Source organism: Phaethon aethereus, assembly GCF_964289735.1.
Source record: "Phaethon aethereus genome assembly, chromosome: 1".
Taxonomy (NCBI): Eukaryota; Metazoa; Chordata; class Aves; order Phaethontiformes; family Phaethontidae; genus Phaethon; species Phaethon aethereus.
Genome location: NC_138575.1, coordinates 94,142,289 through 94,167,829, shown reverse-complemented (window position 1 = coordinate 94,167,829; position 25,541 = coordinate 94,142,289). Strand labels below are relative to the sequence as shown.

Sequence of the window (25,541 nt, the reverse complement as noted above, 5' to 3'; positions counted from 1 at the left end):
CTGCCCAGAAGGAAGGCAGGCCATGTGTGTGGTCTGGAGTGGTTATTCATGATGGACATCACTGGTGGGATGTCTGCCCTTGCTCCCAGCCTCTTCTGAGAAGTATTCAAGCAGCTGAATGTTACCTGATTGTATGTGGTATACTTGTGTATTTTTATACTATTTTATGAAATGAGAAGAGAGCTCTAAAGATTCTTGTAATGGCAGGAAGTCTGTTTGAAGTAGGACTGTGTTGAATCAGATCTGTAGAGGGATAATGATGGGTGATTCTCTACAACTATTTCAGTTATTGCTGGATATTCCTGTGACAGGAAACTAGAAAATGGATCTTTAACCAGATAAAGTCTTCAAGCCCAAATAACTATAGAAGTTCTGTTCTTTGCTCTGTGTGTGCTCTTTGAATAAAAAGTTTTAAGTTTGTGCCCCCTCCTTATAACTAAACTTACATTGATCAGTTCACACAAGGTACATAATACAGGGTTTTTAGCACTTAAGTGGCTCTTCTGTCCCAGTGGGCAGAGCTCTTTTGTTTTCTACCAATATTAAGGCTAGGAAATTGAAGTTAACCTATTCCAGATTTACTTGCGCTTGCAGCCTTTCCCTACCCCTGTTAGGCAGGTGCTCTACAAAAAAAACAGAGTCCTGTTCTTCATTGAGAGACTCTTTTCTTAGTATTTCCTGGTGATCCCAATCTTGGGCAAAAAGCACTAACCACATTGTTTTAACATTACTTCATTAATACATGTTGGAGTTGCTGTGCCTTACCTTGCCAAGCAGGCAGAAATTGCACTTACATTAAAAAGGTTTCAGGACAGTGAGAAACATGTTCACCAGTCAGGAGTTTACTGTTACAGGTCACAGCTGTGCTTCTCCCTCTTTCTGGAGCAGCTCAGAGGCAGTAGGTTCAGTTAACTCCCCATTTCAAGTACAAGGATAACAAATGCTGAACAGCAATAATGCTGCAAGTGAAGGCTGTCCCCTATAAAAGCAGCACACCAGAAAGGGTGTAAGACTGCTTCCTTGGAAAAGTGGCAGCATCCACAAAAGTTCCACTGTGGATGGTAACTGACAGCAGCACTTGACATATGGCTGAGCAATAGAGAAGGGATACTGAGTAAGGGTACCTCAAATTTACGGTTCCTGGACAAGGCTAGGTGAAAGGCTGAAGACTATGCAGCCGTTTGGAACACTCCTTCATAAAAAAGCTGTTTTACAAAACTAAAATAGTTATGTTCTTAGCAGAATTCAGGGTGTAAGTTACTGAGAGAACATTAGGGTTCTGAGGGCTTTACTTAGGCATGGGGGAGAAATAAATTGGGAATTACTTGACACCTTTCCTCTTTACAGTGCAGGGTCAGACACCCATTGCTGCAAAAATAGAATCAATATCCATGTTCTCAGTACCTTCTTTCCACACAGGGCTAGGGCTTGCTTCCAGCAGCAGCTGCTTAGGGGTCCTTGCTGTGCTTGGTTTGACAGAGGCTGTATCAGCATTGGAACATCCTTCCTGACTCGGAGGCCCATCCTGGTAAGCTGGGAGGTTGAGCGAAGTACTGTTCTCACAGACCCCAAAAAGCTCTGAAGGTTTTTGCCGAACAGTCTTCAGAATTCTCTTCAAGCGCGAGGATGGTTTGATCCTCCTTCGACAGAACTGTGCCCCAAGGTACTGCTTTGGCCAGCGTGCATTTTGTGACCCGTATAGGAGGTATTTACGAACAGATGTTTTGACACAGCAGAGTTTTTTCTTCAAGCTTAAGGGGAGAAAGGTGCACAAAACATAACTTTATCAGCTGCTAAAGTGTTATTTCATTTGGGGCTTAGAGAGATTTGATTATTAGCCCTCTCTATCATTTTCCTTATCTAACAGCATGTTGTACAATAGTAGCCAGGGCATTATGAAAACAGATTACACCCTTTGCATTATATAATCATTACCATTAAACATGCACATGATGTAAGTTGCACTTTCATCCTCCTTAAGTATCTGTGCATTTGTTAGCCTTTTAAATCCTTTCACAAATGACTGAAGCTAAACAGAATATTCACGTGGGAGTGTCCAGTGACCCCATTTGAACTTTAAAAGAATGGGTTAGACCACTGCAGTTCTCTACACTAGCAAAATATATCATGTTAAAATGTAAAGTGTCAGATCCAGAAACCCCACACCCATGCAAAATTACCTGCATCCTTGAGCCTCCACGTGGTGCAGCCGGTTGCTTTTCAACAACTTATTACGCAGAAAATAAGCTGCTGATTTTAATTTGTTGCCTTTGCACCACAGAATAGCTTTTTTGAGGGCCTCTGACAGTTCCCCAAACGACGTAGCTGTTTGGACCATCTGCACAAGAGATCCAGTATGCTGCAATTTTGCTATACGAGAGGAAAGTGGTGCCAATTTTGCTTTAAAAGGCATTGATGCAATACCCTGAAACAAAGAATAACAGAAATAGCTAGTCTTTTAAAAACATGCAGACCTGATCCTCTCTGCTGGAGAGGAGCAGGACACTGAGGTCTTTGTGAGAACATTCCTTATTTCCTAAGGAGAAAGTATAAGAGCAGTCTTGTTTTGTGGAATACAAAGAGAGGAGGCAGATAACTAGAATTTGTATTCCTGTCTTACTACCAACTTGCTCTCTGGTCATTTCACTTGACATACCAACAAATGCTCAAACTCATAAGCAGAAATTAGAAGTGATTTTCAGTGCAAAGCTGCCATGCTAACTTGGGTTGCTAGACAAGCAAAAGTAAGGCAGGGAAAGGGGACGTTTTCAATCAGGAATATAATGTTTTGAGTGTTAGGGTCTTTAAAGTTTAAAAAAAAAAAACAGCTGTAAAATGGTGCCATACAAACCTCTTGTGTGGGAGGTCTGGATGGTCTAAGTAGGCTCTTCACATCAAACCTCAGGTGCTTCCCTACAAAGCAAAAGGAGAGTTCCCATTACAAAGGAAAGGCGGTTTTAAGTCTTTGCACAGAGACACGACAACGCTTTGCCCTGCTGAGCTCTCAGACCTCTTGCCATTTCAGCAGGCTCACACCTGTATTCAACATTTCCAGGCAAACTCAAGGGGACTACGCTCATCTCACATGGCAGCTGGCAAGGTATGAAGAGGATGCAGAGATTTACAGATGGCTGCAAAGGAGAACTTAATGGGTAAAAGCTTCATGCAAACACCTGGATGCCTCCAGTCACTGGCCATAGCTCTGACTGCAGGGGAAAACTTCAGCCCAGCCCAGAACCAGCAAGCACGGGGTACTTGCATCCTGTACTTACAACTTTATATACTCTTGTACAGACTGCAGACAGTGCTCTTAGCTTCCCTCACTGTCCTTGGGCCCCATCTATACAGAGGCAGGAAAATACAAATGACTTTATAGGACCTGTGTACCACATTCGTTACCTACTTCTCTCCAGGCTGTATCATGTTTAAAACCAAAGAAAAAAATCCCTCACAATACTGACATTATCTACAGCTTTATAAAGGCAAGGGCACATGCGGCCCAAGAACAGGAGAGAGGAGAACTGCACTCCATGGGTAGTAGAAGCGCTTGGCTGTGTTGGACAGAAGGTGCAGTCAGGCTCTGAGACATCAGAAACCAGTAGCACTGTGGCACAACAAGGCTTTACCTCTGCTGGCTCTGGTCACCAGGACTGGCTCTCCGATGTCCGCGGGGCATGGGATGCTACAGTTTTTCACAGCACTCATGCAGATTGGAAAATGTCTCTTTTTCCCCACCTCTGACACTGCCTCTGGCATCGTTGGGAAGAGCTTCTTCAGCCAGCTGGTATGTTTTTTTGTTGTAAGCATTCTAGCCTTTTGCTTCTTTACCTCAGAAGAAACATTCACTCCAAGGAAGTTACTGATATCAGAAGGGAAGGTAAACCCCTTGACATAAGGCATCTGTTGGGTCTCAGATACCAGATGAAGTGATGTCAACACCATGCCATACAAGGAAACGAGGTTCTGCAATACACACCTGTACTGAATCCTGAAGAGAGAAGACAGAAAGGTATGTAGTCTCCTCTAGCAAAACCTTGTGCTCACAGAACAGCTACATTCACTTCAAGCAAAAATGCTGATGGAAGAGATTCCAAGGTTCCCTTTCCCTATTCCCCTTCAGTAGAAGCTTGTCTTTTTACATTCCATCTCCATGCTTTCCTTAGTATTAGTATGAGTTTTAAGGAACTGTTCCAAGATCAGAATGTAGGAGTGACTTGACTAGTAAATCCCCAATCAGGAGCCCCCTCCACTTCCGTAGAGCTTTGCTGAGTGCCACACCTGGGACTCATCAGGTTCCCAGGTGACATCCAAATCATTTAACAAGAGGTCTTTCCCCAAAAACAACCTGTACCAACTCAACGCAATGGTGCTAGCACTGACACCGTACACTTGCTTGCTCTACATTTACTGGGGAGATCGGTTTCTTGTGCCAAGGAATGTTTTACCGAGTTCTTCTACACAATGCTGCTACTCCTTCAGCTACAGACAGCAGTTACTTTCTTGGTGTTGCTCTGCAATACTGAGAGAGACCAGAACAATGATTTTCCTGGAAAACTCATCAGTATTCTAGAACAACTTTATCCCAGCCTTTCCATTTCAAAATGAGGCAGGACTTACGGCTTGCTGCAACAAGTACCAGATGGTAGTATTTGTGGCAGGCTGGCATTAATACTGTCATTTTATTAGTGCTACACAAAGTTTGCTATGAACCAAGAACAAAGCGTTCCAAAACAGCACATAAGAAGTCTCTCTCCACTTACGCAACTCTTCAGGTGCTAGAATCAAGTACAAAAGGATGGAGGGTCTCCCCTCCTCCTCCCAACTGAATAAAGCTCACTCAGCAGCAAGGACTAATTACAAACCCTTCTCCCTGACAGGCATGTCAAACAGACAACAAACAAGACAGACTTTTGAATACACAAACCATAGCCGGCTCAACAACCCCGCAGCCACAGTGTTCAAAAGTATGAATTCTTCCGAGCAGAGATGTTGAACGGACAAGCTGAAGATTACACCAGTTAAGGATAAAAAATAAACAGCATGTAATGAGACTTGCTGAACACACCAACTAGAGGCAATTCACAAGGCAATATCCTGGATAATTTGGGAGAGGAGTATCCAGACTTTGGGTTGCTCAAGGCTGGAACAGCAGCCAGCCAAGAGCCTGAGGTTCTTACGTAACAACTTGAAAATAAGACATTTGGCTATCAAAGAAACTTCAAGTTGCACATATGAATTGCTCAGTTGAGTCCATCGGCAATACAGGGCCTACAGCAGACCTAGTTTTGATCTCATGAGGTGCTGCTGGTGAACTGTAAGAACGTTTTCATGGTAGAAACAAGGATACAGAAAAGCTTTACAGCAACAGTGCAGCAGACGTAATATGAGCTTGCAACCTCCCAACACCTTCAGAGCTACTGTTTCCAGCATAGGCTGGCTGGGAACTAAGCACTCTGCATGGTCTTGAGATGTATTTTTCCTGTGTTGATACAAAGATAAGGAGATAGTTATGATCTAGCATCCCCCTGCTTTAGCTCTGCGTACTGAGTTAATGGGTAATGTATAGGATCATGACATTTACCTGGGAATCAGTTCTGCCAGAGTTTCAATGCAGCCCACCAAGTTCATTTTCCATAGGCGCTTCAAGCATTGTTCTACCTAGAAAAAAAAAGAAAACTCTTTTGACTGGTATTTTAAGAGATGGGAGTGCCTTGGTCTAAAAACTGTCACTGCATTAAGTGACACTTTTCCCTTACCGGTTTAACAACACAAATTGCAGGTTTGCCTGATGAATATTTCTGCATTATGATGAAAAAGATGCCTCTATCACACTACTGTGAATATGGAATGAAGTGAAGGGCTGGAGTAGGCCATTACTAATTGGTGCTGCATGGTTTCTCCTGCAGTATACAGTGGCCTTTGGTATTGGCTTTCAAGAACAAAATGCATAAACAAATCAAGGTAAAAACAATTCCTGTTCTATTTCAAAGCAGTTATTTGAAGATACTGACAATCCCTTTACTGAAAAAAAAAAAGGAGTTCACTTTTCATCTTAAAACAGAAAGTGCCTAATAGACTAGCCTAGGATTATTCTTCCCCTCTCCCATTATTACAATTAATTTAACATCAAATTCCTGTAGTACTCGTATATTGAAATGTATGTAAGTGTATCCACTTCAGGTCTTAGTGTGAGCATAAGAGACTGAGTACTGATTCCACAGGGCTGGAAAGTGGAAATTGCACTGGCTGCACAGAGCCAGGAAGCCCACTGAGCTAACCTGTGAGGAGGCTTAAAGACAACAAAACTGCCCCTTCTCCACAACGCTTTTTGCACGATGCCCAGGCACCCAGATGCCCCGCTGTGGCTGGGGCCAGGTTGCAGAGACCAGCCAGGGCCGCTCCTCACCTGCTGCAGGGCCAGGTAGGACCGGTGCCGGAGCAGCCTGCTGTGGTAGACGTAGAGCACAGCCCGCAGGACGCGTCCCTCGGCGGCCAGGCCCCGCCCCGCCAGCCGCTTGCCGGCGATGTCGCACCGCCGCCGCAGCGCCGGCAGCCACCTCACTGCGGACAGGAGACGCGGCCTCAGCGCCCGCCGCCGTCCCGACGGACCCCGGCGCGCCCCTGCCGGGCCAACGGTTCCGCCCCCCGCGAGCACCGACCAACTCCCCGAACGCCGGCGTCCCGCACGGCGCCCGGGAGCGCCCTAGAACGCCTCGCAGCCCTCCCTGGGCCCGCGCCGCACCCCAGCCCGGTCCGAAGCGCGCGCCGGGGACCTGCAGGGTGTTTGGCCGCCAAGGCCACCGTCGCGCTGCTCGCGGGCCACGGCACGTCCAACCGATTCCACGCCGCCTCGGGCGCCACCATCTTCCCCGGTCCGGGGGCGGTGCTGCGCAAGGCAGGAGAGAGGCCGAGTGCGGGTGGAACCATGTTGGCGGGTCGGGGAGGGGCGGACCAGACCAAGTCACCTCGGCGGGGGAACTGCGCTGCTCCCCAAGGCAGGGCCTGCAGGCGGCAGGCCTGATGGAGGCGGGCACGCGGCGCGGCGGCTGCTCGTCCTGCCGCTCGCTGTTGGGGTCCCCGGTGCCTGGGGTGCCGTCACCTCTTCCCCGCACAGCTTACCCCGGCCGGTGCTGAGTGCCTGGCACCCCAGAGCCGCGGGAGGGGAGCCCCTGGGCTTCCCTTGCCACCCGTGGCCGAGGGGAGCTCTGAGCCTCCTACTTGGCAGAACCGCTGCAGGCAGGAGTGGGAGAGCCCTGCTCGGGAGCCCAGCCACGCATCTTGGCCAGGCTGATGCCTGGGGTAGAGTCCAGGCAGTGGGGCAGCCCAGAAAACACCATCCAGCTGTGAGCCCCCCAGCCACAGTGGGGCGTGTTGCCTGCAAGCACCCACCCATGGTATGATGATGCCAAGGCACACTGGCCTGGATGCTTCGCCAAGGCCCAGGGCCTGACTGACATGCTGCATTCCCAAAATGTCATGAGCGAGAAGGGAAAGAAATACAAATTACGTTATTCACGCTTTTTAAACCTTGCAGTTCTTCGGGGGGGGGCGGAGTCTGGACTGTTGAGAGTCAGTACAGCAGCAGCCGAGGTCCCCTGCGATGCGCTGCAGGCACTGCGGCAGCAATGGAGTCCTTCAGGGGATGATCCCTGCCGCAAGCTGTGTGACTGTCCCCTCCCATCACATGCACGCCCACAGAGCCCAAAGCGCAAAAAAAGCTGGGTAACTGACTTCACACCAGTAGCAATTCGCATCAGCGTTTTGAAGAAGGGCGGGCCTTACCGGCTCTGCCCTGGGTGCCCACCCGGCCTGCCTCGCCCTTGCGTGCATTGCTCCCAGCCCCAGCTGTTGGGATTTGCTGAGGTAGGGCCAAAGGGTCAAGGCCAGGCAGCAGTGGGGGCCGTGGTGGATGCAGGTGCCCTGTGGAGTTGATTGCTGTAATGTATTAGTGCTCCCAGAATAGTTTCCTGTCAAATGGATTGAATTTTGGTCATCTGTGAGTTCTTCTCCCCTGAGTATAAGACGTTATTTCCTGCCTCCTTCCCTCTCTGCCTGGATTTCTTACCTGCCAACACTGGTATTCTAATTAATATATTTGTTAGGAACAATGGAGTTAAATTGAGCATGATTCTTGTACAGTATTACCTTCTCTTTAGAGTCCATTTTGTTGTATGCTTTCTGTTTTCTTTCAAGGTGTCTTATACAAATACAGATTAAAGTGGTGTCCCTTTAAAAAGATGGAGCAAAATTGGCATTCATGATTGCACCTGTAGGGAAGAGAGGTGGGAGCAAACTAGGAGGCAGAACTGCTAAAAGACTGCTATGAGCACTTGTCTGTCCTGGGCAGGGAGGGTGTTAAGTGTCTTAGGCTAAGAGTGGAGATGAGAGGTAAAGGTGATAATGGAGTCTCCACAGTGTGAGCAGAGGATCGCAAAGGTCTCTCTAGCTGAAGTTCTGAGGTGTTTTGGACATCCTATAAGTGAGGAGCAAGCCTGGGCTGTCTGCTTTCAGTGTTGCCGTAAAATGGAGCAGTTGGCTCAGGGGATGTACCCACCACTCCATTCTGTGTTTGTAAAAGGTCCTGGAAGCATCTTTATCCATGCTGATGGTACTGCTTCCTTCAAGGTGTACCACAAGTCTGGTAAGAGCATAGGTAGCTGTGGTTGCCAAGGGCTGTTCCTATATCAGGCTGAAAGGGGGTGACAAAGTGGGGAATTCTTTTTTTCCCTACCTTTTGTTTTTTCCCCCTTCCTCTCTCTGTGTGCTGTCACAAAGATGTTCTGCTGCCTATACTTCATTTCAAAGGCCTGTAGATAAGTGGTAATACAGATGTATGGCCTACCAATTTTTATAATAGAGCTCTAGTGAGTCATTAGGGAATAGCTGGGATGAAAGTTTGTTACTACTTACCATTATTTGAAATAAATGGTCTGAGGCTTTATTGTATGTCCTGCTCTGTTCATCTTCGAATATGTGGTTCCTTTGTTATAATAACTCTCATGACAGATCTGTGAGTGAGTTTCCCTTTTTTGTCACTGTGTGTAGCCAGCAAGCTACAGCAAGCTTTGTCGTATGCACTGCTTAGTTGCACTGTTGCAGAGGTCAGTGCTGGGCTGACTCTTCAGGGACAAGAGTGGGTAATAGAGAATGAAAACAAAGACCCAGCGCATTCCTTGTGGTTAGATATCTATTGGCAAACAAAAAAAAAGCATCCAGTAGCACTTAGTCTGAGGCTAATACGTACAATAAGGAGAGTATCCTGTGTTGCTTCCCAGGAGTACCCCAATATAGGCCTGCTTTCCTCAGGTGAGACTGACCTTAGTCAGAAGGGTTTGTTTCTGTATTACCAAGCATTCTACTTGTTTTGCAGTTATCTTTCTCCCCCTCCCCTCTTCTTCCCCACCCCCACCCCTTCAGATGTTGGAAGCATTCAGCAGTCAGAGGACAAGGTAAGTCTGTGTCTTCACCTTCATACACGTGCAGTTATAATCCTGCTGTAGTAGAAGGCCAGCTCAGGAGATGCAGATGTCTAGGTGTTGGAAACTATTGAGGTGCTTAAATTTGCTGTGCCCCATGAGAGTGACTCTGCTTCCTGCAGTCTGGAAAACAAAATGCTAGGACTGAACTCAAGACAATGGGGCTGGGAAACAACGTGCACAGATGCTTCCTATTGTGGAGTAGCCCACAGTCTTTTTGTCTTAATAAGAGATAACTTAGAGGTGCTAGATAAGGCCATTTAAAAATCTTAAACCAGCTTATTCAGGGAGTGTCTCAGGCTACCCAATATGCATCTAGCTGTCTTTTGGGCACTTCTCATCCTGAGGGATGTTCTCGACCCTAAGGGGCTGCACAGGCTATGCACATGGCTGGGAAGTGAGGGCTGGGAAGTTCTCCACAACACTTTCTGCTGCGCTGCTTCCTTGGTCTCTGTCTGCAGCTGCTGGAGTACTTGGGAGTGGTGATCTATGAAGCCCTGGACTGGGGAATCGACAGCCAAGTGGAGCGAGAACTGAGTGATCCTTTGGAGAAACTGTTGTGCCTCATGTTGAAACTGGATGATGAGGCAATGAAACCAGCAGTCACCCTGCAGGATGTTATCAAGGTTTCCTTCTTCCTACTTAGTAAATATAGCAGCTTTAGAGGAGTTGATGGAACAATGCTGTTAACCAATGGGCAAGACCATTTCCAGGAAAAAGCTGGGTAGCTTGGAGGACATAGAGGGAGAATGTGGCCTTACCATCAGAGGGGAAGGCAAAACCATCTTAGGTGCATCCTTAAGAAGGAAGACTGAGCATGGCTCTCACAGCTCTGACTATGAAGTCCTTCTGTACATAGTTTCCAAATTTGATACCCAGAAGACTATGGTCACTGGTCCATAGTGTACAGTTTCTGCAAGAGCTGTGATTTGAATGTCTCAACTCAAACAAATATTTTCCTCTCAACTGTAATTTAAAGGTATGAGAAACTTCCCATGCCTCACTGAACAGGGCAAGCGGTTCCACCTGCTGTGTTTTGTTGTGCTTTGTCTGCCCTGGAGGCTTCTCCTTCCAGGTACTTATTTCAAAGCGCACCTTATGGAGAGCAAGATACATAAATTACACAGCTACTTATGTTATTGTACATGTTAGATTGGACAGTTTGCTGCTTTTTTCCTCTGTATCTGAGGATAAAAAAGATAGGAAAAAAGATAGAAAGGGGCTGAGAGGAAGGTGGTTTTTAACCATAGATTGAGAAAACTGTATCTTGCTTTATTCCATCCTGTCATGTTTTTTCATTACAAGATCTCTTTTAAATAGCGGCACTTCTTTCAGGCCTGTGAAGACCACTTGTCCAGGCCTTCTGAGGCTACCATCCATTATGAAATGACCTGTAGGAGCCTGTTTACTGAATATATGGAACTTCAGAAGCTTGTGACCATCATCCAGACCTCCAAAGAGGTACATTTGGGATCATCCCTTAGCTGCTATTCTCTCTACCTTCACACACTGACCTAGTTCTAAAGTAACATTCCCGTTGCACAAGAAGTGCGGTACCTAGCTGAAGGTCTATTTTCATGATGTGAAAGGCTACTGTCTCTGCACCATATTAGTAATTTATTGTAGCTTTTTAAGGTTTGTGTGTTTGGGGCTTCTAATTGTTTCAGATCAACATTAGTAATTTATACAGATAGACAGGAAGTCACTGAACAGTGCAAGGTAATGAATTTATGTGCTTGCTTCTCAGAGTCTGAGAAAAATGCATGTGGAAGATTTGGTGGAAAATCCCCTTAAGAAGAAGGAAAAACACTGGGTAAGGGATTTAATTCCTTCATTACGGGGGGTTGTTTTTTGTTGGTGTTTTTTGTCTACGGTGGCTCTCTGAGGCTTTCCATTGACTCTTCTATGAAAAGTAGAGTTTGTCAAACGAAACTCCTTAGGTTGTTCAAGAGTTTAAGATTTGTCTGCAAAACAAGCTGGGGAGTGAACTTGAAGTTAAACTATTTCATGTGTTAACATCATGTGGACATTTATTCTACACAAAGAGTGTCTTTGTGGTTCAGCTTAAACCACTTCTAAAAGTGAAGTTGGAGGCAGTCTTTGGAATAAGTGTCCACAAGAAGTTATTCAGGCTGTTTCTTCCTGCAAATGAGCCCCAAACTCCAGCTCTTGGCAGTAACTGACACCTGCCAAAAGCAATCTGTTCTTTTCTTGTAGCGACTGAAAACTCACAGAAAACTGTTCTGTTGGTGGTAGTACTGAGGTGGACTCATTCAGACTTATTATGTGGTGTCTGTGCTGGAGGGTTCCAGGTGTGTTGGGTTCAGGGCTGGAGGGGACTGAAGGCCAGTAGCTCTGTCCATCTTTGTCGTTGTGCAGCTCCAGCAGCTCCAAAGGGGTGAAGGAGGGTGAGATTGGAAGATGTAGCTCCTACTTTCTGCTCACTGCCTTTCTTGTCCTTCCATAGACCTTGGGCTGTGTGTTTGGGGCAGACAAAGCAACTTACTCTGTTCTTTTCAAGGCCCTACACAGTCAGGGCTCAATCAGAAACAAATAGCTCTTCGAGCTGGAGCTCTGCCCAGCATAAACAAATGCACTGTAGTCTGGAGTCTGTGGAGACAAACGGCAAGCCCCGAGAGACTTGTGGACTTGCTCCCTTTGTCTAAATAGCACTTGCTTTGAAGCGTGCTCAAACTGTTTGTATGAAAATGTTTGTGAAATGTGTGTTTGGGCATATTCTCAATTTTGTGATCTATTAAAATAAACTGGCAAGCTATCTCAAACCACAAACTCATCAACTGCTATAGCTCTTTTCTGCAGGGAATACATGAATAAATACATGGGCTTTGCCGTGTGGCCTGAAGGCCAGTGTATTTGGCCTCTGCTCCTTCAGTAGACTTGAATTCCAAAAGCAGGATGTCTGTTGCAAATCCTCTGCCTCTAGTTTCCAAGTCCCTGAGCACCAGTTGATTGCATTGCTCTGACAAACTCTTGAGTTTAAAATAACCAGGATGCCAACTTCACTGGGATCCACAGATTAGAGCTGATGCTTTGAGTCATACCAAGCAGCTAATGCTCTCTATGGACCGCACTTTTTCATATTGACTGCCACAAAACAGGCCTTCTGAAACGTAGACCACAGCCTGATAGCATGCAGGGTTGTACAGTTTCAGTAGAGCTTATCCATACATGTCACAAGATAATCTTCACCTTGAAATTGAAGCAGTGAGACCTTTTAGGAACACAGCTGTCTTACCACTCATCTGTTGAACTGAATGCAATGGTTTGGAGTGTTGTAGCATCTTGTGTTATATTGCATAGGTATGGGAATTTTATGCGGAGTTTGACAATGCATGGCATGGCCCATGTAGAATAATTGCAGTGATCCAGTCAGTAGGGAAAGAAAAATACGAGTGATAATGATGTCACATCTGAAAAATGTTTGTGGTGTACAAGTTGCTCTGAAACATCCAGCTGAAGGCAATTCTTGTCCCCAAAGTAATGTGACAATATTATAGTACAGAAGTCTCTCTTCAGGTCATATCTTTCAATCAAGTTCTGTCACCATGTGAAATACAACTCTAGAAAGTGCAAATGGCTCAGGCTAAGCTATTTCAAAGGTCTCCTAATACTGATCAGTTTGCCCAGAGACCTTTGTGTGTTCTCCTACAAAATAAATATAGCCCAGGAGATATGGTTGGTATATGATCATGCTCTGACAGTTCTAGTTTTCTGGAGTTGAGGTATGACTGTACCGAAGCCAGGCTAAAACAATCCAACAAAAAAATCTGTCTCCTTGAAGGCAGCCATTAGTCAGAGCTTGCATAAAACTCTTCTGATATTATACCGAGATATCTGAAGGGTTAAGTTGAGAGAAGATGCTTCATACTGTAGGTGGAAAAGGAAGAGGAGTCTAAGTCAGAAGCTTTGTTCTGAGGCAGTTTTCTAAAATGTTTTGCTTCCCTTTCTCTGTTTATAATACAATCACTTGTTCTTACTCAATTTGCCGTTGGGATCCTGAGAAGCTGTTGACTTAGCACTTCCATTACAATGTTGTCTAAACATGCTATTGAGTTGATTTTCATTTCCCCCACCCTGTCTTTAACTTTTGCTGGGTTATACTGCATGCCTGAGCATCCTCAGATAAACAGGATGAGCAGATGTCAGAGTTACCGGCTTGTGTCTCTAGGCTGAAACTGCTAACATAGACTGCTGCAAAAGTTGAAGTATAAGATCCCTTTCCCCTTGTCTTCCTCTTTTGTCTGCGGGCCCTTCAACCCTTGGTTTCTGAAAGTTCAGAGGATTTTAACAGTAAGACTTGGGATTTCATTCCCAGTGTTTCCTAGGGTCCAATAATATGAAAAAACTCTGGCACCTGGAGCACTTTCAGTAAGTAGGTATTCAAGAAAATGTGTCTAGCTACCTGGCAGCCAAAGCTGTGTTTTGCTGAAGTACACTCATAAAGTTAATGACAAAATTTGGGAATGAGCCTGGCGAGCCAGCTCCCAGATCCCTCATTGTAAATTAACTTATGCAAAGAGAAGCAATTCTCTGTTCTGGTACTGCGCCCTGATCTGCAAGTGAGTTGAAGAGGTTGTTAAGGACATGCTTATGTGTTTCTGAATGACTTCAGTTGCTAAGTGTGCCCCACTACATAGAGGGAGGGGATGATGCCCTGTGCATTCTAGCCAGCTGTTGAATTGGCCCTCACTGGTTTCTCCTAGGCATCCCTGTGGCCCAACATCATCTGTGAACTGCAGAACGGTGTGAGGCTGCGCAAGGCCACTGAGCGACCACAGCGTCACACGCCTCCGAAAGAATGTATCCGTTCTCCCTACGAGTTGCTTTTGGATGATATCCAGAACAAGAGGTACACCCTTCGGAAGGTGAGTGACTAGAGTCAATGGACGACTTTGAAACCACCTGCTCTACCTCATTTCTAAGCAGTATTTGTTGAAACCTCTTCTCCAAAAGCCTGTCTCAAAGGTACTTCCAAGTCCAGAAGTGTCTGGGTCTCTCAGCTGCAGCTGAACATTAGGTCACTCTGTTTGTCCATACAAATGCTTCATTTCCAGTAACTTTAAGTCAGGGGTAGCCACGCTTTCATGAAGCTGGATGGTAAATTACTTCTCCTTCCAGGGGTGAGACGTTCCCTTCCTTGGAGAAATTAGGCTGCCTTGCACACAGCAGTTCCATGAAACAGACCCTTGCCTGCTTATGCTTTCCACCTTGGATGCTTGTGTCCTCCCAGGCTCCTTAAGCTGAGTTGTACCTGGCATCTCTTACTAGTTTCCTTGCCTTCCTGGGTGTTGTGGGATGTGTGCAAGTGCAAAAGCACTTTTGAGTGACTATTTCACTCAGCCTCAGGCAGAGGCCTCTGAGCAGTGTACATGAGCTACTGCAGGAGTTTAGTCAGGGTAAAAAAAGCTGAGACCCCTTCCAGGGCCAGCTGCTGTGCTGATTCAAGTGGTAGGCGCTTCCAACAATGTGGATGGTTGGTGAAGATGACAAAAAATGTCTGGGGTGTCTCTAAAGGCTTGTGATGCTGTTGGCTTGCTGCAGCTTGAGCTGGGAATGATAAGCAGATCTAAAACATTGGCATAAGGCTTTGTGGCATTGGCGTGCTTTGCAAACAGACGTCTTGGCAGAACATGAGACACAACTCTACTTGTAATAAAGAATGATATTTTAAAAAGTGAAAACTTTGCATACCACACTAGACATCAGCTTTTTCTCCTTTTTGGTGCTGATAGAGTGCAGGGGGTTCAAAAGCCTCAGCTAAACCATGCACCTCTATAAAACCATAGCTTTTGTTTGTCTTAACTGTGGCTCCAGCCTTCAGATAAGGCTATGATGCTTGTCTGGAGATGATATCTTGATTGATATATAATTGAATAGTAGTGGAAAGGAAGCAGTACATCATAACTACTTGAGTGCCTTGCAGTATACTGTGTATCAACGCACCATGCAGTACAGAACCGTAACTCAAGGTGGCAGGATGAACTGGGTCTTGATTTTTTCTTTCTTATTTTTTTCTTTTTTTTTTTTTCTGTGGTCGATGAGAAGCACAAACACGTTTTGAAGAGTAGTAATCAGAAATGCTAGAAGAAAGCAGAAAGTGCTCCTGCTCAGGTCTTTGTGAAGGCTCTTAAACAAGGATTTTTCCATCTGCAAAGCTATTTTAAAGTTTCTCTAGCAAACAGTGGTCTAATTTGCAAATCAACGAAAGCACAGCTAGTGTGGGAAGCTGTAGTGTTCTACCTGCACTCCCACGTGTTCTGAAGTTGTATGCACAGGGCAAGTAAAATGGCATAGCCTCAAAGTAAGTATAAGTGGGTAAGGCAGCTAAAGTCATGCATGCTCAACCTGACTTTTTTGTCAGTTCTCCCCTATGCGCCAAGCACAGGGCTTGATGAGGGAGACAGTGCTTCGCATGAATACCTGCCCTGCAATTCTATCTTGCTATTATTCCTAGTTTAAGTAGGGCTGTAAACCAGTCTCTGGGACTCTAGTTTATGCATATAGCTGCCTGCTGCTACAGTTCTTCTTACAGTCTTGTTAACCCATTCAATTACTTTCCTCCCTAGAGCTGAGTTCACACTGATTAATGTGATGTGATCATGGTGCTTGTCAGGATCATTCCTGACATTAAAATCAGAGTACAACGTTTTCCAGTGTACTCTGCTTTCTCATAGCAGTTCACGAGCTGCTGGGGCTAGAAGGCTGTATGCTTCTTGTGCAAGCCTCAAAGGGCTGTGCAGCACTTCTGATTGCCTCTAGTTTGCCACAGGCAAATCTGTCTCTACCAAAAACCTGTATAAGTAAACCTCATCATTCTATGCTTCCCAGCTCAGTTTTGTTTATGTCTTCCCCACCTCCTCCATTCCCAAATCCTGACTTGCGTCATTAGCTGCGCCACTGACTGGGAGGGTGTACCAGGAGTAGAGAAAGAACTGTTGCTTAAATATCATTTCTGCTCTTTCATGTGATCATTGAGCAAAACCACAAGACCCCCAAAGTTGATGTAGTTGCCCCCAAGCCTCATCTAAAGCCTGTAGGTGACCTGGTGCTGTCTCTAATGATAGCAAAACAAGATGATTCTGGAGCTGACTGGACAGTTTCTAGGAACAAAAAACTAATGTCTTAGCTGCTGGTTTGGATTTGGGAGAGGGATATATTAACCATCCTTAACTTTTGGGCCAACCCTCCTGCCAAATCATGGGGTTAGGAAAGTGGGAGGTGATATCTTCATAGGAGGAAGATGATCAGTCTCCCTACTTCTTCTGCTGCTTCTTCCATTTGGAACATTTTTGTGGTCCTGAAAGTACTCCTGGAGTTCTCAGTTCCAAAATTGAGAGTTGATAAAGTATTCTACTATGCATTATCTAAAGGTTCTCTCATATGCAGGGCCCAGTGCCCTCTTGAGTGAGAGGCACTTGTAAAACAGTGCCATTGCTGAAGGAGTAGCTCTGTCACCACTGGTCTCCTTGTTCTATCTACTGGCTCTTTCAAAACTATGCTTTGCCTGCAGGTGGGGGAGAGGAAGCTGAAAGAGTGTGTGCCGTGGGAGTCCAGCTGGCATGAACAGCTCATGGCAGAAATACAACGACCACAGAAGCTTCGGTCATCAGCAGCAAGGGAAAATGGGAGCGGGCTCAAAGGTACCTGCTACAAAGTGACCTATCAAGCATGCAAGTGAAGTCAGCGTTTACTAGAAGTAATGAATGGCCTTTGAAATGAAAGCCCACTTATCTTTTCCATAGTTTGTATAATGCAAGGGAGGTGGGAATGCAAATTCTGTGATAGAGGTTGTATGGCATAAGAATAGTTCTTTCTAGAAAATCTGTCTGTGGTTTATTAAGACTAAAAAAAGAGTAAGTTGAAACATTTTTTTTAAATGAGTGTTCAAATTTGTTTGTCCACTAAGTGAGAGAACAGGATTTTGACCATCACCTAAAACTAAAAGATTATGTCACTACCAGGACAAAGTCTAGGCAAATCTCACATTCTGATGTGTGCATATAAAATTTGTCATTTTCTTGTCATAGCACAATATCTTATCTTGTCTGTGTGTGGGGGGGGTTTTGTTCACCCTCTCCCCTGCAGAAATGCTTGTGACACCAAATATTGCCTTGAAATCTCCAAGCAATAGTTTCTTAAGTCTCCAAGATGACAGTACCGAGTTTGAAATTGTCAACAGTACAACACAGCAGCTGGGACCAGGAGTTCAGGTAAGGCTTTAAATGCAAGGACTCTGGAGAGGCACAAATACTTCAGGCATTAGATGTGCACACATGCATAGCCGGGAACGTCGGGTTCAAATCCTAGTGTGGGCAATCTTGTCTCTCAAAAGCGAACGAATGTGGTACTATCGGATTCACTGAAGTCCTTTCCTCTACAGAAGCTCAGACCATATTTAAACACTTCTTGTGGCATGTCTTCAACCTGTAGAACCAAGGTCTCTTAAAACTAGATCCTGCAGAAGTTTTAATATGCATAGGAGTTTGGCCAGTATGGGCCAGAACTATTCTTGCCCTTATCTCATGGTGAGGCATTTGGTGCTAGATGTATTGATATATTTGCATTTCACATGATATGTGAACTTGTGGAAGGAAAAGTTAATGATTGATTTTTTTTCCAGAAGGAACTTCTCTGTTGAATTTCCACTATTCTGCTTGTGGAGCAATTTTGGGAGCACCATTCTTCAATAAAACACCATATATAGTCTTTGGGTTCTTTAACTCCTGGCTTGGTCATGAAAAGCTTGACTGCATGATTCTGGGATTCACTCTGAGCATCTTCAGAAATTTTGTGGAACAGAGCTTAAGCTCTAACACTTCGTGTCTAGCACAGATGCGCTGGCATCCAAACAGGAATCTGTTTTCTGTAAACATTTGTCTGAAATGCAGTTGCTTAACTGAGGAAAACAGATATGAATTAATAAAAGCAGAAAATCTTAGCTATATTTGCACAAGTCTGTGCTACTTGTAGGAATGTTCAGCATTTGGGAACCCTGTGGTTGATGTATTACTGCTAAACTAGAAGGACCTTCATATGGAGACTAATATAATCAAATTTTTTTTCTGCTTTTCTAAAGAAGCTGTTGAGATACAGCATTGGGTTGGAGTTGGGGTAGTGGGGCAGTCTCTTGAACTGTTCTCCAGTGTTGCTACATGTGAGCTGGAGCCAAGAAAATGGTTCCAATGTACTCTGTGAGTTGTATAGGGAGGATTTGGTGAAGTTGGCTCCTGAAGAGATATAACTTCGGGTCTAGTATCCCCATTGAACTTGGGTGAGAGAGAGAACAGACAGATCTGAAATTTTACTAATTTGGCTGAAGTTTCCTGGTTGCGGGGGCAATTAACTTGCTGTTACCTCTTGGAATATGAAGTTGCTAAATGTACCATGTAGATTTCTCTCTCCACTCCGCTTTTGTCTGAGCCTTGAACATTTCTGGTCAGTCCTGGGTATCCTGGGTTTTGTTTAGCAGCAGCATTTCTGAGGAAGTGGGCTTGGTGTCTCCTGTGTACTGCTTAAGAACATCCTGTCCTCTGGTCTATAGGAAACTACTCCCAAGCTGCCTTCCAGCACCTGGCTTGCCTCAGCCAGGTCATCAGTGGTATCCTGCAATGGCACAGGTCAGTGTACTTCTAGCTGCACACCTAAGCCAGGTGACAAAGTATAGTCAGTGGCCTGCTGGGTTCCCAAAGCCTTAGGTTGGGCTTACTGTACACTTTCTCTCTGATCACCAGGAGACACTTTACAGGAGAAGCTCCAACGCTAAGTAATGAGTCTGCAGAGGTGCCCTTGGAAAACCATTCCTCTGCAGTTGACTGAAACTTGTATAGCTCCTGCAGCTTCAAAACAATGATAGCATGTCCCCAAAGGCCTAACTGGAATTCACAGTAAAAGCTAAATGAGTGGTTTGAATGTTCAAGTAGAAAGTGCACCACTTGATTTTTTTATTAAACTAAACGGTGCTAATGAAGCCTCATCACTGCCTACTGACAAGCATAATTACTGTAATCTCTGCTTTTTGTGATCTGAACTGACGAGGGTTGAGGGGGAGAGATGTAAGCCTTGCTACCTTCAGGAAGCAGTGTAGTGCTCTTGAGCATTCAGCTTTTGGCGTGAATACTTAGAAGTTGCCACTTGGTTTTCTGCAACCTAAAACTTTCTTCCTCTCCAGGTCTCACTGCAAATTTGACATGTCCTCCCATGAGTGCATCCATACTAGCTAACATTAAACCTAATGGTTTCCTGAATGCTGGACAACAACAGCTGCCTCCTTACAGACGAAGGTCTGGATCTTTAGAGAGAGGCCTTCAAAGCAAGGAACTTGTAAGTCCAACATGTCAACTAGCAAGCCTGGTCTGATACATCTGGTAATGACCAGAGCTTGCACCTTGATCTTTATGCAAGCAGTAAGCATGTTCTGTGTTTTATCTTAGGCCATATTGTGTACTGATCTTAAATTGGAATATTATTCTCTCTGTGGACACAGCTTAAGAGAAGAATGGATGCTCTAGTGTTCTTGTGGAGGCTTGCCAGTTTGAATGATGTGAAATAAAGTTGTTCCTCATATAAGAGAAAAATACCACTGCATTACTTGAAAGTGTCCATCAAGGCTTCCTGAAGCAGACTATAGTTGGCAATGGGACTGTCCTGCTTTCTCTGTCTCCCCTCATTCTTTCTAGATTATGATACGTTCACAAACATCCTTTAAGTTGCAGTAAAATGAACAAGTGGTTGACAAAATGTAGATAGCACAGCATCAGTGACTTTTAAATATATGCGGTACTGAAGTCATCAGGCTGTGAATAACAGTTGTGGGAGCAATGCTGGGTTTTGTATGCTTCTGTGCAACCTTCTGAATCATGGCCTTGCCCTGTTCTGCCCTGACAAGCTGTGCTGTGACCTTGCCTCCTTCTTTCCTTCTGCATGCCTCCCTGCCCCACGCCAGCAAGTCTCTTAAACTGACCATAAGTCTGTGTGACCTCTTTGTTCAGCAGAGTGGTGAGGGATGCAGGTGGGTTGGGCTCCCTGCCTGGGGATAAAAGCACCGTTGTCTCTCCTGGTCAACCACCAGCCCATAGCTGCCATTCGTGTGGGGCCAGTGGGTCTTGGGAAAGAGAAGGCAAGAGAGTGTTGTGCTGCGGGAAGGGATCCTGTACCTAGGAGAGGCCAGTGTGCCATCTGTGCTGTGGTCTGTACCAAAGGGTAGAATTCCCCAGAGACTGGCTCTGGAGATGGTATTGACTACTGTGGTAACTGAGGGACCTGCTTCCATCATAAGGTGTCAGGAAGCTGCTTGAAAACTATAGCAACCACTAAAACCCCTGTAGTAGTTTCTCTGCTAGCATTGTCAAAGAGTCAACTGATACTCCCCATCACTGGCAAAACTGAGTTTTGGGCACAGATGCTCTTGAGCTTTTTGGGACCCAGTTTTGAGGATGACCTTCCCAAATATCTGCTTCCTTCAGGTTTCTCTGATGCTTAACTTCTGCCTTTTGATAGGACTGTCCCTTTCCTACCAAGTGGCCATCACCAACCATTGCTGAGCTGATTGGAACCAGATATGCAATGATAGTACTGGAAGGGCAAGGCTTGTTCCAAGGAGGTAGTGATGGTGTCTTTCCAAGAGCAAAGGTACGTTTCCTCTCCTCTTTGTGCTGTCCTTGCCTTTTCAAAAGCTGGCTGGCTTCAAGGCCCTCATGCCTCAGCTGAACTGCTGAGGTGCTCTCTGTGTCAACTTATCCTGTTCATACAGCTGATCCCAGTTTGGCTGTAAAAATCTTTAAATACTTGTCTGGTGATGGCTTCTAATCAAGCTTAAACTCTGCAAGTTGCCTAGAAAGTAACCCAGCCTTTGCTTGATACTTGTTGTCTGTTATTTCCATGCAAGGAGAGCTGACTGCCATGACTGGCCAGCTCTGAAATCACAAAGTAATTAACTGGGATTTGGTACTGCTAAAAAGTGAAACAAAGGCTCTCAACTCAGGCTCCCACACCTGAATTGTGCTGACTCAAACCACCTTGCTGAGTAGACATGGTCAGGCAGATGAGGGGGACAGGGAGTGATCTGCAGCACAGGACTGCTGGCTGTCTACTCTCCTTAACTGCTGGCTTATTCACTGAGTCTCCTTTAGAGAGGGTGTTGCAGCCAGACCTTCTAGAGCTGAGGTCATGAGTACAAGCCCTTTGCAAGACAGTTGCGAGGAAGCCTGCGCTACTTGGCTTAGGGGTCAGCTTCTTGCCCTCACAGACTTAGCAGTATAGACAGAGCCAAAGGGCTTTACCAGTAGAGCTATGCTACTTCCACAGTCTGTCTGATGCTCCTGAGAATGAATCCTTGTTATCTTACTTTACTTATCAACCCTGCTTGTACTTGCCTGTTCTCTGCCTATTCTAAAATGGCTCTCTTACCCCCTTTGTGTTCTTGCTGCTGAAGTTTTTTTAGCTTTCTCAAGCTCTACTTCTCAAGATAATATCACTTCTGACTGCCAGCTGTGTATGAATGTGCTCTTTTTTTATAAAGTTCAAGCGACTCATCAGCTTCCTTATGACTCTTTTTTTTTTTTTGCTTCAGGATTGGATTCAAATTTGCCCTGACTTAATCTCTCTGGGATTGCTGCAGTCTACCTCAAAGAATGTCTCTCTTCTTCCCTCTCTCTTAACTAGCTACTGTTACACTCTTGCACAATACAGCTATTGTTTGCTCAAGAGCCTTTTTTTAAACTCCTGTTGTCTGGCAGCTGCCCCAAACCTCTGCATCATAAAAACACTGACCTACAAGTAAGACTCTTTTTTTGCCTTTTTAGCTTTTAGTTCCTGTGTCTTTGCTATCCTTTACTGGATCTCTGTTATTGTATGTGGATCTAAAGCCTTTAGAAGGTTGGTTTATGTGCTTTCTCTTTGGCAGGCAGTGGATACTCTTGGTACAAAGATATTTCCCATTTGTATTCACAAGTAACTTTCCTTTCCACAGATCTGTTTCAGCTGCCATAAGCAGATGTTTCTTAAGTGGCCTTACAGCTGTTACCTCTGCAGCAGGTGAGCTGGTACAAAAGGATTGAATGAGGAGGGAGAAAAGAGTGAAAGAACAGTGCTGAAAATACTCAGTATTCAAACAGTTGTAGTACTGGATAGGAACAGGTTGCTGAGCCCTTCAGTTTTGCCTTACTGCACAAGCCAGGCTGAAGTGTCTACAGCTGCAGAGGAAAAACTTGCCTCTGAAGTGGTATCTCGATTTTAACTCTTCGTATTAAGCTAGCAATAACCAAATTTACTGTGCAAGTATTAGACTCAATTTCTCTGAGACCACACTCTGCATTTTGCTCTAAAGGTTGGATTTAACTTCAGTCAAGGGCTTGAGCAGGTTCTGGGAGGGGGTCTTCACCAGAATCATCTTCTGAGGACTGAAAAAGTGAACTCCAGACCCTGTGACTGGGAAAGCAGTTGGACCTACTTGTATCCACTTATTTGTTAGAGGTTTTCTGTTTGTGGGAGAGGAAAAGAGGAACTTCAGGCTCATTAAGGCTCACTTAAATCTATTTGAAGCAGTGGTGAAGCACTGGATTGATTACAAGCAACAAGTAAACAACCACTGGGAATTGAGTAACTGTCTAGTGGTGGAGCTGGGTGAAAAGTAATGGGCATTTGCAGATAAAGCCTTCAAGCTATGGATGCTGACACATTTCAGATGATTTAAACTAGGATAAACAGGAGGCCTGGCAAACTGAATAGGGGAGTTCTAAGCTTGCTTGCTTTGCCATCAAGTGATTGTGTCACAATCACAAATTAAGACTTACTTGGGAAAGTCACCTTTAGCTGCAATATTGGTATCTGCTGAGCTTTACTCAAGTGATAATGCTGGGAACTTTTTTCTCTTAGTGTTATCTGCTGTGACTGCTGCATCAAGGCAAGTCTAGTCTTTACAACAGCTTACGGTTTTGGGTTTTGGTTTTGGGTGGGGTTTTTTTTACATTTTCTGTTTTCCCTGGACCTCCCCTAGTCATAGGATGCTTTCCTTCATCCCATTGATAGCTCAGATCTACACTCTAACTTGTTTCTAAGAAAATAGAAGGGGGAATATCACAAGGTACAAAAGCAGCCTGGGTGCCACAGACCAATTCTTGTCATACTCGGATAAAAAAACCCTGGTTCCTTTCTTTCATCCTCTGTAAAGTGGTTGGGATTACTCTGTGCTCTATTTATACAAGGGTCAAAAAGTTCACTGCATTAATGTCTGTCTTCTAAGTGCACCAATGAATCAATTGCATGCTATGCAAATTTTCCTGCTAAGGAGGAAGATGTGTTTCCCTGAGAACTCAGGTGATTTGTGTTGTGATTGTAGATGTCCATGCCCTTCAGAACATGTGTACATCTCCCACTTCACTTCCTAAAATTTTTGAGACTCTCCAGAGAGGAGGACCCAGCTACTCAAGAGCAGAAGAAATCAGAGTTGCTGCATGCGGTAGAGCACTGGGAGTGTTTTGGGTAAGCTAGGACAGGGGTGTTGTTTTTACCTTGAAAGATGTTAACCGTTAGTTGTATATGCAAGTCTACAAACATGCAGACAATAGGATGTAGTATTAAGCTGGTCAGCTGGATGTTATGCTGAATGACTGGATTAGCCACTGGTCTAACTAGTCTACAGTTCTCTGGAAGTATTGTGGATTTTAGATGACCAAAAGGGAGGACATGTAGGTGCTGTGAAATCTATTTTGCTTTTTAGCTATTAGGTTGCCGACATGGATTCAGAAATGTCCATATTAGCTCAGGCATAGAAGGTTCCTTGCAACAGCTTTGTTTGTATGAAAATTTCCAGACCCCATTATATTCTATCCCCCGCAGTTGGGGGTTTGTCACTACAACCCAGGAGTAGCCCTCTTATACCTAGAAATAATGGTCTCGGGTATAACTGACTGAAGAGTAATGGCACAAATGGTTTCTCAGTCCTTCCACACACATAGAGACACCCTTTCCTTTTTTTTTTTTCCCCCAGAAAGGGAACTATTTCAAAAAGAGCATTTGACAGGTCTGGTTGGAAAAGACAGACTTTGTGCGTATAAGTGCAGTATCTAGGACTAGAAACATACATTATCTGTTCTTTCCAAATCAGTTATATATTCGACTGGGGAACAGTTATCTTTTTCTCTCTGAAACCAATTCTTTAATGTAGCCAAAAATAAAGTCGCAGCAGTTTCTCGTTCAAAGGCTTGCACTTCAGCTGCCAAAAATCAGGGGTAGTACTCACTAGTGAAGTTAACTGTGTGGGGCAGTGGTTTGGTCTGCTTTGTAACGCAGAAGAGGTTTGAGTGGCTGTGTCACTGCTATACTTCAGGGCGGGGAAAAAAAAAATAATCCTACAGCATCAGGATGCAGCCATAACCTTGGATCAACCACAGATATCCATTAGCCCTATGGCTGACATACTGTCAATAGAGAGAAGGTGTTGGTAAATGAAGCTGTTCTGGTGCTTAGTAGGCTTCCAAAGTGGAGCTGACTGCTCTCTTGAACTAATGCATTTAGCTAAATCACTTAGCAGTGTTGGATCATCCACGGGGGAAGGGTGGAAGAGCACCATGCCCTCTAACAGAAACCTTGGGTCAGCTTTCCTGCTTTTCTTCTTCCCTCTCCCACTCTAGTGTACCTATTATTTTGGAACCCCATTGCCTAGCACAGCCTCTGTGGAGTTACACAGGGACCATGGCAAACTGGCTGACTGTGGACATCTGCACACACTGTGAGCAGTATCTGTTGAATATGGCTTCCAGTGAACAGCAGAGCACCCATCTCAGGAGAATTTCCTGGCCTTGAACCAAACTGGAATGACTCTACCATAGATTTCTCCTGTACCTTGTTCTGTACCTGAAGTGAATGAAACAGCTTTATGCACCTACTGACATAAAGGCCTGAATAAAAGACCTCCCTGCTGGTTAGTCTAAGCAGGAAGCACAGTTAATATTTATGTATTGTGAAGTATTATAAAGCTTTGTGGTTTTTAGAACTGTTTTAATTCTTTTTATGTGTCTTTGGGGAAAATAAATGTTGAAGCACTAT

General features: G+C 44.9%; 2 protein-coding genes across 2 annotated transcripts; one reads left to right on the top strand and one right to left on the bottom strand.

Annotated features, from left to right (window-relative positions):
• Positions 1 to 1,291: 1,291 nt before the first annotated feature.
• On the bottom strand, positions 1,292 to 6,867 carry RMP64 (ribonuclease MRP subunit p64). Its single transcript, XM_082008069.1, has 9 exons — positions 6,774 to 6,867; positions 6,407 to 6,561; positions 5,582 to 5,658; positions 5,348 to 5,479; positions 4,925 to 5,002; positions 3,627 to 3,988; positions 2,852 to 2,913; positions 2,181 to 2,425; positions 1,292 to 1,751 (listed from the first exon to the last, which is right to left on the bottom strand). Exons 1-9 carry the CDS (start codon positions 6,862 to 6,864, stop codon positions 1,355 to 1,357), a joined length of 1,599 nt encoding a protein of 532 aa, XP_081864195.1. The 5' UTR covers positions 6,865 to 6,867; the 3' UTR covers positions 1,292 to 1,354.
• A 1,656-nt stretch (positions 6,868 to 8,523) lies between these two features.
• LOC309409516 (protein spire homolog 1-like) lies at positions 8,524 to 25,298 on the top strand (the record flags this gene model as incomplete). Its single annotated transcript, XM_082005683.1, is given in 18 exon segments — positions 8,524 to 8,641; positions 9,046 to 9,101; positions 9,371 to 9,406; positions 9,408 to 9,449; positions 9,938 to 10,102; positions 10,812 to 10,937; positions 11,224 to 11,289; positions 14,201 to 14,362; positions 16,462 to 16,530; positions 17,008 to 17,137; positions 17,583 to 17,707; positions 19,039 to 19,114; positions 19,666 to 19,817; positions 20,994 to 21,125; positions 22,465 to 22,529; positions 23,370 to 23,397; positions 23,833 to 23,975; positions 25,127 to 25,298. Coding segments are annotated over 18 exon segments (1,863 nt in total).
• Positions 25,299 to 25,541: the final 243 nt, after the last annotated feature.

Excerpts from the sequence above, each read along its gene's own strand:
- RMP64 (XM_082008069.1), bottom strand. The coding sequence starts at position 6,864 with ATGGTGGCGCCCGAGGCGGCGTGGAATCGGTTGGACGTGCCGTGGCCC. Across the intron at positions 3,989-4,924 it reads GGGTTGTTGAGCCGGCTATG|GATTCAGTACAGGTGTGTAT; the intron begins GTTTGTGTATTC and ends TTCTCTCTTCAG. Across the intron at positions 2,914-3,626 it reads GGTGACCAGAGCCAGCAGAG|GGAAGCACCTGAGGTTTGAT; the intron begins GTAAAGCCTTGT and ends TTTGCTTTGTAG.